The sequence below is a fragment of the Sceloporus occidentalis genome, unplaced genomic scaffold, assembly GCF_023333645.1.
Source record: "Sceloporus occidentalis isolate IW3139 unplaced genomic scaffold, rSceOcc1.0.p SCAF_37, whole genome shotgun sequence".
Lineage (NCBI taxonomy): Eukaryota > Metazoa > Chordata > Lepidosauria > Squamata > Phrynosomatidae > Sceloporus > Sceloporus occidentalis.
Window position 1 is genome coordinate 6,961,861 of NW_028317017.1, and position 16,921 is coordinate 6,978,781.

Genomic DNA, 16,921 nt, shown 5'->3' on the forward strand with positions numbered 1-16,921 from the left:
CACTATTGGAGGGGGGTCTTGCATTTCACCCTCTTACTCAACACTTTTTGGAGGTCTGGATGGGCCTTGATAGGCCATAAAAGATGTTGGGTGGCCTTTGAACACATGCTTTGTATATTGCTCATGTTCTGTGTATTTTCTGCCGCCCAACTTCTGTAAAAGTTTAACCCCTTAAGGACAAAGCCCGTACATGTACGGGCTCAAAATGCATTGTTTTCAATGGGTTTAGGGACCCCCATTGTCCTTAAGGGGTTAATAAAAATGTTGAGCAAAAAAACTGCAGCCTCATAACATCGACCAAAACTGCAGTTTTAAACTAAAATATAATTTAATAAAAGAGGAAGAATACTGAATGGTGTGTGTGGCATAAAGCACGGTTATTAACCTGTAAACGTAGCACAATTTGACTTTGGACTGCGTTTCTTTTCCTCTTGTAATTAATGAATCATTTTATGTATTTCTTCCTCTCTAGGAAGTTCAAGCTGCTCTTTCCCCTGGAGAAATATGGCTCTTGGATTGTTTTACAGGAGCGGTGTTCCAGCATTTCAAGCTCTGAGAGATTTATAGAGGACAGAGCCAAAGATTTATGGAGGAACGGCAGATAAAGAAAGCAAACAAAACACAAAGAAAGTAGTTGCAAGAAGACAGCAATACATGCTTTTGTATAAAACTGTCACTATACATTACTAAATCGTGTACCACGTTTATCGTAAAGCTCAAGTCTGAGCTCCCTTTAAACGTGCCAATAGCGTGCCAATGCTTACAGTTTATTTAGCATCCAAAACGCTAAATAAAAAAAAACATCACCCTGTTAAAACTGTTTGCACTCTTTGACACAGTGGAGCGACCAGACATGGATTCACATTGCTCCCTGGATTGATATGAAGAGCAGGCAGTAACCTAAATAGTTTGGAAGAGGTTGAGAACACAAAAGCAATGCTTGAAACCCATGAATATGATGGGATATGATCTTCCCACTTACACATACAATACATATGATATATATACATACATGGTCGCTCGTGTGTGTTTATGATCTCTTTGTCAAGCAGCCTATATACAAAGTCAGGGTAGCAGTTTGCAAACAAATAAAAAAGGACCAATATCACATTCTATTGTTAAAATATTTTGAACTCAAAACACCAAGGGTAATGTGGACAAAATGTATCTTTCATGAACATAAAGAAACAGGAACTTTGTTTTGGGAGGCAATCAAACAATACAAAGTGAATTGATCCAGCGCAATGCTTTAACAGCTCGCCAACAGGGCCCTCTCTACCCAATGCATCGGTTTGTCTTAGCCCGCCAGTTCTAGCTTTGTCATTCCCCTTGAATATATGTATTGTACAAAGCGCAAATGGTTGGAGCTGTATTAATAAACCTAATAATAAAAATATCTAAAAAATAATAAAAATATTTCTCAGCAACTGGGACCTGCTGTGAGATTTCACACGTCAGGGTAGAAATTAAATAAAAATGGCCGATTTCCAATTAAGTGGATTTTAAACCACAGATGGGGGGGTGTTGTGGTAATCAATCAAATGCCCTTCTCTTTGTTCCTTTCTTTAACAATCACAAAAGGATTTCTTTTTTGTTTTTTATTAGCTGTATTGATTTGCCAGGAGACTAAGCTTGTTCCAGAGTCTAGGAAAAAAATAAATCACAAGAGGGATTGGGAAGAGCTGTGAGCACCAATGAAGCTCACACTCTCCATGCTGCCAACCTGTATTTTGGTCCAAGAAATATAATCTTTAATAGAATGAGGCCAATTAAAACTGCCGTCTCAGTCGAATAGGAGATGAGCCTGTTCGTTTAGTGCAATAGAAGCCAAGCGGACTTGGTACGATGAAACACGCAGTTTACTTCCACCACCTACTAAAGAAGATTAAACATGTCACGTTTTCGAATGTAATACGAACGTGAAACCAAGCCACAGAATGTACACGACTGGATCATTCAATATAACTTAACCTTAAGAGTATTGGAGCGCCAAAGCAAGGCGAGCTGGTCTCGGCATCAGAGAATGGGTTAAACGCCTCTGCCCAGTCGTAACACAAAGCATTAAAAATGAAGCAGCAAATATACAATCACACCTGGCAATACGCTATGAATCCTTCAGCACCCGTACAAACTCATGTTTTCTTAATGCAGCAGGCTGCTTGCACATTTGGTTTTCATTTCCAGCATGAATCTCCAAAGATATGGCTGTAGACGTCTAACAGCTGGACACCTACAGAGAGTGTTAGCAAATATTTCTGCGCATATTTTGACAGCTAACAATCTCTAAAGGGAAGAGTGGGATTAACATCAGATACATCGCTCTGTGCCAGAGAGACGCGAAGCATGCCATGCCTATTTCCAAAAAAGCCAGTATGATTGCTCGGCCATGTGTAACAAAACCTTGTGCCGCTCACTAAAATAACGACTGAATTTGGCGGCGAACTCATCGGGATGTTCCTACCAACGTTATTTGAGATTGGGTTTAGGACTGTGCACCCTACCAATGGAAAGGAGAGGAAGGGGGGCGATAAGCAAAATAAGTGACCGGACGTAGTGTAAACTTTCCATTGAAGATTAGGGAAGAATAATTTGAAGCTTTCTACCCTTGTGCACCATCTCCCCTAGGGAGTGGTATCACGTTTGACCCCAGCATTGACCAGTCCCTGCCCTTGTGCCAGTGAATGGGAAGGGAGTGCAGGGGGTCTGTGAGCTCGAATAATGGAGAAAATAATTTCCAGGCTACTGAGTGTTTCTGTCAAAAATCTCACTGCTCTAATGGGTTTGAGTCTGTCCACAGCTCTAGGTAAAGATGGCCTATGCGTGGCACTGAAGAACAGTCTTGTCGTTTTTGTGACATGCCTGTTCCTTTGGCTGAGAAGTATGTTGACAGCAGCCTCCCCATGCTCTATACCCTGTTAGTATTAAATCCAGTGCACTGCAGGCGTCCTTCCTAGAATCGGACCCCCAAGCAATGCGAACCCTCAATATACATTACATCTATTTGTATAGCGCCAGCAGGCCCTGTAGCGTTGTTACAATAAGAGGTAGCCAAAATAAATCATTTCAATTGTTGGCACAGAAGGAAGAGACAGCCCTGCTCTTGTGAGCTTACAATCTAGTCGATTCATATTACTAGTTCATATACTCTGTATTAACGTAAAAAGTGGAATTTACAGTTTTTGTCATGGCTGCAACAGATTGGTTTATTACATTTAGAGTTGTTTTTTTAAATTAAATTCTATTAAAAGTAGCAGTTTCGTGCAGACACATTTACTTGGCAATTTAAGAGCTAACAACAATGATGTAGGATTTCATGTCCTGTTAAAAGTTCCCAAGGGAGGCGGGGGGGGGGGGGGGATATACTCTTAAAAATTGAAAGCGCTGTGGCAAGGCAACAAAATAATCCAATAACAGGCATTGTTATTTTTTTCTTTCGCATAATCTGTTTGCAATAACAATTGTTTTAATTACTAGGCAGGTCGCTAAGCAACGGCCTAAGGGACAGTTAAATCACTGGCATCAAAATAAAAACATGCCCCTCCTATTGCTTTACAAAGCACATCGAGCTCAGACGGGAGATCCGACAGGGGGGTTCGTACAGCTACCCGACTTATAAGACGCACACGTGCTTTCGGGGGGGCTTGTCACCTAAGGTAACATCACACGACCTCCTCCCAAATGTTAATCCAACTCTGCGACATAAACAGTAAGTGTGGAAAATAAAAGGATTTGCAGAAACATTTAAACAAAGGCATTGCTGCTATACTTTATATAGTGATTGTGGTTTTGCGAGAGCGCTTGGTACCCAGAAACCCGCAAACAGAGGTTGCTGAAAGCGTATGATTACAGAATAAGAGGGAGGGAGAGCGGATTGTCAGTAACTCCTCTGTCGTGTAATGCACACCTGCTCTCGTCTCCACCTCACTTCACCGGGTGGAGGGCAGCAAAGATGGCCTACTGAGATGTCTCTTCCGAGCAGCTGCACCGCAGATTAGCCGCGCGGCACCTGTGACCCGCAAACACTCATTTCAGAGCATTCTCCGCCACATCAAAGTCAAGGCAAATCCCAGCGCAGCGACAATGTTCAGGGGGAATACCTCAACTAGAGAGAAATAACACGCGCAATATACCGTATTTGCTCGATTATAAGACTATTATGATATTATTATTATTATGATTATGATCTGATCTGGATATTAATTTAGGGGGGAAAAAAAGAAAAAGCCTGAATATAAGTTTTATTACTTTTTTTATATTTACTATTTTTTCATATTTAATAAAAGCTATGATTGAGAAAAATATTTTTTTTGTTTCTATTTCCTTTTATTTGCCAACCTCCCCCCCCCCAAGTTATGCACATCTACCCCCAGGCTTGCCACTCTGCCCCAGAAATGCCCTATACCCTCCTGACTGGAGCTACACCATGACTTCTTTGTGAAAACAGCACTTGTTTATGTTTCACCGACTTCAATGGGAGTGCAAGAAGTTTACATACTAAAGCTTTCTAGTTTTGGTAGCCAGGTGGACTGAAATGAGATAAAAGTAACCCCATACACATTAACTCCAATAACTAAAAGAATGCATGCACCCAGGCAAAATAAAAGTGTGATTTGTGGACTACACTGTTTCTACAGATACAGGGCTGGAAACCATTTGTCAACGAACAAAATCTTTGGTGGAACAGCAGTGTGGTGACTGGTCACGGGGGGGTTTGCCAGTCAGTCAGCGGGCAAACATTGAACAGCTGTACAAAACAGTTGCATAGGTGACTAATAGATCAAAGCTCAAACAAAGTGGAGAAGAGAAACATATTAATACAGACAGCGATGGGAGACTTATTACTAGCAGTAAGAAACAACATCAACAGTCACATATCCCTAAAAGTTTACAGCCAAAAACATTGTGATTAAAAGGAATTAAGTATTTCTATGGAAACAGAACTGTAATTCTGTCAGCTGTACACTTCAATGACTGATGTCAGAGCTGAAATTCCAATTGTGTATCTGCCTAGTAAGAGAGTCTAATGAAACAACATAAAGACACTGGCACGGAACAGAGGGATTTATCATTCATACACAACAGTGCCCAGTGTGAACACGCTGAATAGTGTACACAACATAACATCATGAATAGGTCACACACTGCTCAATTCGCCTCCCTTCTGGGTCACACAATGCTTAACACACCGCACCGCTGTTCATTTACTACACCATGTATTCTTTAACACAATACAGAAAGTGGTGGGGAGGTAAAACTGACCCTACCAGTGTGTGAGATGCATATTACAGGTGCAAACACTTTAGAGCATTTTTATTTACAGAGTGACTGCCAGCATAACAAATCGCTAACCCCTTCATTCAGTGATGAAAAGGCCACATGAACGATCACTACTTTAGAGGGCGTTATAAGCCGATCAGACAACCTGTTCTTATGTTTCCAACTTCATCTCATGTGCTACCAAGCAGTTCATTGGAAAATAAAGCAAATCTCTTTTTACAAGTTGCAAATGTTTGTAGTGTATGGAAGGCGAACAAAGATGAGTGCTTTATGCCTTCTACAATAACGATTTGTAGATGGGGGACAGTATTCGTTGCGCTCCCTTACTTTCACTACATATACACACGTATTATATTATTTATTCTTTCTTAAGAGCAGCGCAGTACAATATAAAAGGTAGGGTGTTTAACAAATATACATTTATGCATACAGATACAACAGCAGCTGAGGACCCTGCTATCTAGCCTTATGGGACTTTTATACAAATTTCTGAGCCAGAATGGTAGGTTTAAAAGATATGTATATATTACATACACACACAGACACATGTAACAAAAAAATCCCTTATACATAAAAAAAAAATATGCTTTATAAATGCAGAGATAAGAGATGCCACACCATGCAAAAACCAAAAATGTTTTGAAACATTTTTGTTCTAATACTAGTAATAAGTAAATATTTGGTGGAAATTCCTTTTTAACTTTACAGATACCTGAAACAGAAAACCCGAGGACATGATGACAGCCGAGGGTCACCCACAGAAATAAACCACCCCCAATCCCCTAAAAAATAAATAGGAATACTTAAATAAAACCAAAGTGACAAACTACTCGTACGTGCATATAGCTCGAAACACAGCCTGCACACTGAACCCGCAGCTCTCTCTTCTCTCTTCTTTGATCGACATGTCAAATAACCACCTACTACACACAGTGACGTTAACACATGCAGCCTGTGTCATGTCACCCAAACATAGAACGGTTACAGAGATTAACCTAGTGATCGGCGTATCCAGTGAGGCAGTAGCCAAGTCAAGTTATTTTTCACTTTTTTGTATTTGATTTAATACAGTCAGAAGACTGTACTTTGAACACTGAAAATCCATCGCAGAGTGTTACTGGTGAGGAGGGGAGTTAGGTAGCTCTTTTGAGCGGCACCCCTTCTTCCTAACAAGTATTCCGGTGATCCTCATCCGTGCGGGGAGGGACCAAGAAGATCCGGCCCTCTTTACGGACAGGGAGGGAAGGAAGGGGCCGGTGAATGTAGATTAGTGTTTAATAATGCCTCTGCCATGTCCCGTTTAGGCAAAGATAGGCTTCTGATATACAAGGTTATGTTTATAAATAGAGGTACTGTCAAACACAATCGTGCTATAGGCTCATTAAAAAGGTAAAATTAATATATTTCACTTAATTAAGCAACACTGAAAATGGAAGGTCTATTTAGATGTCAGCTACAATAATTGCACCTTCTGGCATTCTCAGATAGCCGACTCCGAGATGTGTTTGTCCCCACTCAGCATGTCTAAACAGGCTATGTCAACACAATGCCACACTGTAGAACGAGGGAAAATATTGGCAAAATTCGAAACAAATGAGATTTCAGACTAATGCAGCTACATTTTATTAAAGCTGTCACACATCGCATAAAAAAAAATCACCATAAAATATTTTTTAAAAAAAGCTCCCCTACTATTCCTAGCTTGTCCACGCCGGCCTCTCAGTAAGGCAGGGATAGAGTTTAACATTAAGGCCAGCCGTCAGGGCTTGAAGCTCATGTAGGTAGATAAAACAGATCTGAATCTGTTATGGTTCCTAGGATATGCTAGCTTTAGGGGATTTCATTGCTTTGTCGACTGCTTCGCATTTACAACTGCAAGAACCCCCATGCATGCGAGGCACGCGGATAATTATTTTACACATTTCAGATTTTTAACACTGCTAAGTATAGTTGCAATGTGTCAGTCTGACGTCGCTCCAGCTCTGATGGACTGAGCCAACAAGATCACACGATGCTCAGGAGGATGAAATCAGCTTGTACTGTACGTGGATAACTATTAACTTTAAAAGGACTGTAATTAATCTACAAGCGGGGAAAGAAAGGAATGCAAATTCTAAATAGTGCCTCTTAAGAGTAAATCACAGCTATGGTCAAAACTCAAAAGGACTTATATTAGGTTGTCCTTATAATAATCTGTTTGATGCTAATTGCTTACCCATGAGCCAATAGATTGGACGTTTTTCATCTCCTCTAAAAGCAGAGTCCTATCTCTATGCCTCTGAATCAACAGGATAATTCTGGAATTCATTAGTCGGGGGAGAGAGAGAGAGAGAGAGAAGCTCCATAATAGCTTTACTGCATGCACAGCACACTTCAAAAATAACTAAATGAATATGGAAATGCATCTTTCTGTGGCAAATTGTTCATTATTGAATCATTATCAACCCTTGTTAGAATTTTTTCTCTCTTCTGCTATGTACAAGATCATTAAAGTGTTTAAGAGCTCCATCATGAAAGACAGTGACACTTTATAATCCACTATCTCTTCAGGCAAATACGCTTATGGCTGAGCATAATACTCAAAATAACAACATCCTCTTGACGTATAATTCCTCCTGTTTTAGTAATGATTATTTTAAGTGCTAACAGAAGCAATGAAATATGAGGCTGAATTTGGCAAGCTTAACCCATTCAGGTTTCCATTTGTTTGCATACATTAACTCTTGATTAACTACAGATATTTGAGGTTGCAATATAAAATTCATATTAACATGAAATATATATGTTCAAAATCGCAAAATCTCTTAGATTTGTGAATTGACAAATACTTATCCAATAGGAGGCCAATATCTTAATATGAGAACTATAAGAACTATACTTGTATTACATTTTATTTATGTATCCCGTCAGTATCAAGGATAGGCTGTTTATGGTCCCTGTATGCGAGATATAATTGTATAATGTGAACACTTTTTTGGGGGGGGGTGTTTTAGGGGAACCCCGACACTTTGTATTTTATAATGCACTTAATTAATTTCAACTAAACAGTGTGCTCTCCGCTGCCCCCTTCTGGTATTACACTGTTGACCACTTGGTCATAGTAAGCATTTGGTATATTGCAAGTTAACTGTTGCCTTTTGAAACAATCCCTCTTTCGCTGGATCATTTGTTTAATATGACGGTTAATAAGAAAATAGTAACTATGTTCCTGTACGGGCTGTTACGCTGTAGCACCTCCAAGCAGTCCATCCAACAATTCCTACGCGGGATACCAGCAGCCCCATTGAAATACAACTAGAAAGACCTCGCATTCTGGATAATTTCAATAAAGTGCTTTTTATTGTACAGCAAGGTGCTAGCAATAACATCAGGAGAGAGACAAATGGTGCAACATCATAATATAGTATGTTGCATAATAACAAAATAAGCTACACCACTAAGTATACACACCTCACAATATCCGACACCGGCCAGTGGTCTACATTCTGATCAGTATTAGTTAATATTTATTTGAATAAAATAATGCTAACTTTATAAACTGTGGGGCGTGTTCATTAATGTATTGCTGTTTAGCTTATAAATGTAAGTCAGATATGATGCACCCGCTGTTCATGGTAGGTGAAACAGATCACCCTACAGATAGAGCAGTTACTCAGCACCTCGCCTGGTCACGCAACATTTACCATCATCTTACGGTATCAAAAAATACAGCTTCATCTGCCCCCAATATCAATAAATGCTTATCTAATTTAAAAGGCAAGCATAAAATTGAATGATCTTTCAAAATGAAGTCATCTCTTGATTTCGATGTCTTAAACCAGATTAGACCGGGGAACAGAAAATAAAACTTCACCGAGTTTTCACTTAAGAATGAGTGTACATATAAATGCTGCATTGGGATTTGGAAAGTGACGTGTGTCTACTTGGCAACCAAAGAGGCTTTACAGTCCCATTACTTTCTAGTTACTGTTTCTACTCTGCAACAAGCAAAAGCAAAGTAAAACATTTAACGTGTACATTTACAGTATTTCTATGTAGAAGAAGAAAAAAAGACGTGTCGCAGCACTGATGGCTCTGCTACGCTATAGTTAATTTTTAATTGCTTTACACCAGCGACAAGATTCATAAGGTAATAGCTGTAATCACACGTTAGCAAGCGCCTTGGATGAATCTCTTAAGGCTTGAATAGTTACAATTAGGGCTGAAACAACGAATCGATAATAATCGATAACGGAAATCGATTTCCGTTATCGATTAATCGAGTGATCGATTCGTTGTTGGCTCCTTTTACTTACCTCCGCGAGCGTTCCCTGCTTCCGCTACACGCTCTGCACTGCGTGACGGATGTGACGTGTTCCGGAGGTAAGTATTCTTCATGTCTGTGCGAATCGCTCTGTGCGAGTGGCTCCGTTCGCACAGAGCGGTTCGCTCTGTGCGAGTGGCTCCATTCGCACAGAGCGATTCGCGGGGGTGGGGGTGGGGTTTCAGGGGATGCAGGGCAGAGTGGGGGTGGGGGGGCAGGCCAGGGTAGGAGACTGAGTGCAGGGCAGAGTGGGGGTGCAGGGCAGAGTGGGGGTGCAGGGCAGAGTGGGGGTGGGGATGCAGGGCAGGGTGTGAGTGTGGGGGCAGGGCAGGAGACTGGGTGCAGGGCAGAGTGGGGGTGGGGGTGCAGGGCAGAGTGGGAGACTGGGTGCAGGGCAGAGTGGGGGTGTGGATGCAGGGCAGGGTGTGAGTGTGGGTGCAGGGCAGAGTGGGTGCAGGGTGTGAGTGTGGGGGCAGGGTGTGAGTGTGGGGGCAGGGTGTGAGTGTGGGGGCAAGGCAGAATGTGGGGGCAGGGCTGGGTGCAGGGCAGAGTTGGAGACTGGGTGCAGGGGCACAGTGCAAAGTGCTGGGTGCAAAGTGCCAGGGCTGGGTGCAAAGTGCCAGGGCTGGGTGCAAAGTTCTGGGTGCAAAGTGCCAGGGCTGGGTGCAAAGTGCTGAGTGCAAAGTGCTGGGTGCAAAGTGCCAGGGCTGGGGCAAAGTGCTGAGTGCTGGGTGCAAAGTGCCGGGTGCAAAGTGCCGGGTGCAAAGTGCTGAGTGCAAAGTGCCAGGGCTGGGTGCAAAGTGCCAGGTGCAAAGTGCTGGTTGCAAAGTGCCAGGGGTGGGGCAAAGTGCTGGCTGCAAAGTGCCAGGGCTGGGTGCAAAGTGCTGGGTGCAAAGTGCAAAGTGCTGGGTGCAAAGTACCAGGGCTGGGGCAAAGTTTCTTGAACAGTAATAGTCCACCTCTTTTCAGAATGTTTGGGGTTATTTTGTTTCATAAATATTGTGTTTGGGTTTTTGTACTTTGAAAATATTGTTTTTTTATTACATCATAACAAAATAAGAATGTTAATGTAAATTTTAAGTTGTTTTTTAACATCCAGTTCATTAAATTATTTTAAATAAACAAAAAATTTGCATATTGTTTTTTTTTATCCGATTAATCGAAAAAATAATCGGCCAACTAATCGATTATTAAAATAATCGTTAGTTGCAGCCCTAGTTACAATGCATCAAAATGATTAACCATTTTTGTAATGACACCTCCAGCAGCACAAGTCACCTAATACACCAGACTTCTGTACGGCCTGCTAAACTAACATTAAAGCAAGCATAACTTTATAAATAAAAAACATATTCTTCCATGTGGTCAGATGGCGCATCCTGGTTTTGAGTCATTGGCTCTATTATCTTACAGCAAATTACAGCTTCTGGAGTTGGAAATTGCTGAAATGTCAACGTGACACAGAAAATAAAGTCTGCCCCTGCCACAAGTGACTTCGCCTTCAATTTTTACATGTTTCCACTTTTTTCCCCAAAGCTTTTTTTCTATTTCTTTCCTTCACTTTTGCATGCTGGAACACAATAGTGTTCATTAGTGAAAGTTATTCAATATTTGAAAGGTATCAATCACATAGCATGTTTAACATAATCGAACTACCTTAATGGTGGGTATTCTATGTATGTATATGATGTATGTTGACAGTTTGTCCCCAGACAATATAATTGCTTTAAACAAATAAAGATTAAGGAGAAAACACAGACAAAGCAGGAAGATTTCCAAAAGAAATTGCAGACCACCAGGATTTGGCTTTAACTAATCCACTTAGATTATCATGGCTGTGTCTTGAAAGGACAATACTCAGATCACAAAATAGGTCACATAGACAACAAATATAATACCTTGTAGTATTAACACTCCATGCATTAACAGGTGGAGTAAAAGTTTCTATTGAAGCTGACATGTAAATAGTTCAACAAGTGTACCGCACAGGTCTGTTTGGAATATGCAGCTCAGTGTGTGTGTGTGTGTATATATATATATATATATATATATATATATATATATATATATATGTATACACACACACACACACAATTTTTATTTAAGGCATATTTAATTTATAGATTATCTAGTTCTCTTGTGTTAAGCATCTAGATAAAGAACTCAGACAAGTGACCCAATCAGAGTCTATTAAAAGAAAAAACTCTCAGGCCCAGATGCTAGATGTGTAATTCCTGGCTAAGGGATGAAACATGATGTCTCCGAACCAAAGAGGCTTTCAGGGGCTGTTCGCAAAGAATTACCTACTTACCCATCAGATTTGAGTTCATGAAAGGTGTCGGGGACAATCCTTCATGGGGCCCTAATCGACTGTCATTCAAGTGATCACTGTAATGAGGACTGTCTGCAAAACCCTAGGGAAAAGAGAGCAGAGTATTAAGCAGATTACGTGGCAGCCTTGCTAATTGAGTGTAATGACACTCCTAATTCATGTATAGAGTTGTAATTGGCCACTGTCATGACAAAGTTAGCTTTCAGCTCTAAATATGTTAAAGTCATCCAGCTTACATATATTATCTTATTAGGCATAACAGAAAGGGCTCGGACTGTCAACTAACACAGCTACAGCATACGTTACTTGACATGAGAAAAAGAAATTCTTTACTATTAGCTGTAATTTGTGTCGGTCATCGGCAGGCTGTATAGTAAAGCATGATATGAAACAGCTGGAATAACAACATCAATGAACGAAATAATGCAATGGAGAATTTAGTCTCCTCAAACAAAATGTGTTCCCATGCTCAGCTTGATAAAATGGATCGGTTTTGCCGTTAAAAAGTACGTAACAGCGCAAGCACCTTACAAATGAATAAAGCAGTACGGCCGGGGCTTCCCTACTTTCTTTGTCTCTTTTGCTGTACCAGGTTAACACTGGAAATTCAAAGAGTACAAACAAGTGTTTTCATTATTACAAATATCACTTAGCCTAAAGTATCGACCGCACGTGTCCAGCTTTCAGTCGAAAAAAATGTGCCCGCTGCAAAGGCCCTTGTTCAGAAGAATTAAGACAAACAGCACTGAGCATTTATTATTTGTTCTGCCTATAGGCCAAGACCCATTTCTGCATACTTACTGAGGTGATGTCAGTGCAAAATCATAACTGGAAGCTGCCAAAATGTCAACTCAAAACAACGCCTTCAATTCACATCATCTCCTGCTGATGCTCTGCTTTAGAAGGTACTGTCTGGCATGTCCTCAATTCCAGACTGATCTATAGCCCGCTCTACATGTTATACAATTGGCAATATAGAAGAATGATGGACACGAAAACAGACTTGGCCTGACATTTACAACTTGATCGTGACCACAAGGGTCTCCTCTGGTAGCCATAGCTGTAGCCCCGTCTGTCAGATAGGCAGCTTGTAGCCGCAGCTGCCAAGGAAACCAAGTGGCTTATAGCCAAGGTTAACACATACAATTTAGACCGAATGTTAATGTTAGAGAATCTATCAAAAAGGAACTGCCCTTCTGTTTTGGGGTTTTAAACGTGAGGCAATGTCACAGTTCTGAGTTTTAAGTGGATAATAATATGTAGCGCTGTGTTGAAGCTACATGTGTATTTATTTATAGATTTATTTTAAGCCTCGCTGATCAAGAACGTGGTAAAATAAGACTCCATATTACTTCATTACAGGAATCCATTTCCATCATAAACGAAATATAATCAGATTCCAATAGTCAATATGTTAGTGGGGGATTCTCGTAACAAGGCATTCGGCAGCATAGGTCTACCTTGCATTGGATTATTTTTTGTCTAGCCGGATGAAAGAGCTGCTGAAGAGAGTCTAGTACTGCGTGCACAAGCTTGGAGAACACAATTCAGAGAATATTGGTTCAAATTCTATAGAAATAATAAGTAGACTAAGCAGGCGTGTGGCTATTGGTAACATCATTTTGATTCTATTTCATACTATACACACCTCATATAAACACAGATAAGCACCTACATCGTCTCCGTGGGAGAAAGTTGCATCATGTCCGGGGTGCTCTTCCTATACGCGGAACACTTTACATATAGAAACATGGCCAAGGAATGATCTTATTTCCACATCTGAAAAGGCAACCACTGAAGGCAGACTATGCAATTGTCAAAGGTAATTACATCCAAATTATAGAATAAATCCACATATTGGGGACAGATGTTCCTCACCTACATGGGAACCAATATTTCATTCTAGCATAGTTGTATCAAATCAAAAGGTTTCAGCATCAGTACACACATTTGCTTTCATTTATATTTTCATTTTCATTAGTAAATATGGAATAAATCACACCCACATTTTAGAAGCTGTGCTGAAGACTTTATAAGGAAAAGCAAAAATCATTTGCAGGTGTCGCTCACTTTAGTGAATAAACCACCAAATCCCTTTTCTGTTCCTAAACATTTAAAAGAAAGAAAATAACAAAAAACAACTTTGTACGTAGGGTATTGCAGAACATTAAATTGGAGCGTTTTTCAACAAATGCAACTAAAAACCATGATAAAAATGGTATCAAGAGAAGGCTATATTATATATATATATATATATATATATATATATATATATATATATATATATACACATACACACACACATATATACATGTAAATATATATGTCTAGGATACATTAAACTGGGGAGATAAATAAATTAGCAACCAATTCATAACGGTTTAAGAGTTACTTTTTGTTGTTTTACACATAATTTGAAATATTTTTTAAAGTACCTTGTGTTTTGTTTCACTGTAAGCAGAGACATTCAATTTATTCTGGCAAACATTTCTGGATTACTAAAGCAGCACTAAAAGTTAGATATGGCTGTCTCAGAGACTGCTCAGGGGCAGTTGTTGCACTAAAAAAGCCTCCTGTCTAAAGATTCAAAAGATATTTTTTCAAAATACATGGGTGACATATAATAATGCTTCAATAAAAATGGCACAGATGCTTTTACCAATACATTTCCTTGCTTTTGAAGGAAAAGCAAATGTTGTCCATTAAAATAACATCAAACGCATCAGAAATACAGCGTAGCTATCCCGTTTCATTGATTGGACTCCATATTTGCTTACTCCTGACGCCAATTAGCTTTTGTTAAAGTCATTACCTAAGGGTTCATATACTTTTTCCAACCCATACTTTGAATGCTTGAATGATGTATTCAATACGTACACAACACAATAACTTGAGTTAAAGCAGATTGTGTTTGTTCATTATTGTAACTTAGATACTTAAATAAAGATTTTGACATAAATGCTGGTAATTCCAAAGGTTTCACTTTTTTTTCTTGCCACTGTAAATGGCCATTGTCCTTGGGTGGTCTTTAACAAAAGAGGAACTTGTGTATTTAGATTGGGCAACGTTATACACATCTGCAAAGTTTTTGGGTATTATTTCGTTTCAAACTCAATGTATAAACAAATGCATGGGAAGAAAAACAGAAAAAGGGAAGTAATGGCACAAGAAAATGCGACATCTGAATAACAACAGAATGGATTAGGTCAACCAAGGATATATTGTAAACATATAGATTAATTCCCAAGGAATAAGCAAAACCTCAAGGGACACAGAAAAAAATGCTAGTTTGTAAAAAGGTCATGTGATATTATACCTTGGATTCTACTATGGAGGTTTGCACATCTAGACCTAAATGTAATTTTTTTTATTGCAAAAAGGCTTGTTCTATTACAATAAATTAGTTTAAAAGAAATGCCATCCGATTATGTCAATGAAAAATACCCTGAAACCTTTAATGATGAACTTCACAATGAGAGAGCAGCTTTAAAATGGCACCATTTAAACTGGCAAGCAGGACAATCTCCTAGTGAAATAAACAGGAAACAATTACCATTCACAAATTAAATGCTAATCTTTTAAATATTTGTATGAAATTTAGAACAAGGAAAAAAAACATTTTTTCACACTAACCCTGTCTGTGTTCAGCTAGAACACAATTATCATCAGATTCATTCACCTCTCATTTGGTGTGAAAAAGAAAATAAATTCCCCCCAGTATCCGAAGTACACAATGGTACATTGCTCCAATAAACTATTTCATCCTATCACTTTTATGGTTTTTGTTTGGTTCTTTTTTTGTTACGTATGTGTCCTTAGGAACATCTTTTAGAACTAGATAATTCAACACAACCTTAATTACATTTCTGTACATGTTTTTATTTACAAAAGTCCATGAAGGACTTTGTATTTCCACTGGTAAGGTCACAGAAGCGGGGAAAAACAAACAAAACAAAAAAAAACTTTGAGGGAAAAAATCTTTTTAATAGCGCATTTCACACGTCACGTAAGGGTTGAGGAACCAAAAACTTGATTCTTTCCTGCAGAGATTATAAGTATACGTTGAATCTATCCTAAAATAAATACACACATAAATGGTTACGGCAATGGAACATGTGTGTTCTCTGCTTCAGCAACGCCATAAACCTGCTTGTTGCTCCCATGGGAGTTCTGGACATGCGGCTAAAAGGCTAGCAAAGCCAACTTACTCTTGAAGATTCGTACGATGGGCTGATCTGATTGCTTGTTCCCCACGAAGCTGTAGCTGTCCTTTCTTCCATACCTACAATTCAGAAAGTGGGGAAAGACTTAATGCCTCGCACAGGGCCAAAAGATCATAAAAGCAGATATATTGCCTGAAAAACTGTGAATAAAATCTTGCATGGATAAAGGAAAAAAGCATTGCCAATAAGAGACATCACAGCCTTAGTAAACGGCTTATTCAGTAAAGAACAAATCGTAAATGATCACTTGTGTTTGTTATGTTTGTGAAGCTACTTAGAATAATATTTAAACTATTTCCATCGAAGTGTTTACTAGAATGTAATAATAGTCATGGTAATAAATCAAAAGCAATGTGATAAGTCACAGTTGTAAGACTACCACCAAATAATTTTATATATATATATATATATATATATATATATATATATATATATATATTTAATTCACTGTATATTCTGTTTAAAGCTGTAATGTTAGCCATGAAGTCATAGCTTGCAAAGACGTCTACAAAGGATTGGATTTCCAATCAATTCAGAATTAAAGTGTATACTATATAGTATAACATGAGGAAATAATACTTAAAATTACATTTTAAAGCAAAACCCCACCGTAAAAGCACGACAAACAAGCAAAGACAATATACAGTATGCGTTCACCATCTGTTATATGTTGATCAAATAAATGCATCGGACCAAACAAATCTAATTTAAGTTCTCTGACAGGTATTGAAAACAAGAATTTCTATCTTGAACAGTTTTTATCTAATTTTGTTTTGGAAATAATTA

General features: G+C 39.1%; 1 protein-coding gene across 6 annotated transcripts in view; it reads right to left on the reverse strand.

Moving 5' to 3' along the window:
- The window catches only part of LOC149297782 (transcription factor 12-like), a 96,953-nt gene that overhangs the window by 57,246 nt on the left and 22,786 nt on the right, over window positions 1-16,921 (reverse strand). For all 6 annotated transcript variants that reach the window (XM_089488316.1, XM_089488315.1, XM_089488311.1 and 3 more), the window contains exons 3-4: window positions 16,121-16,194; window positions 11,892-11,994 (exon numbers count right to left, since the gene is read on the reverse strand). In XM_089488316.1, the coding sequence (XP_089344442.1) occupies window positions 11,892-11,994; window positions 16,121-16,194 (177 nt within the window). The remainder of the gene's footprint in view (window positions 1-11,891; window positions 11,995-16,120; window positions 16,195-16,921) is intronic.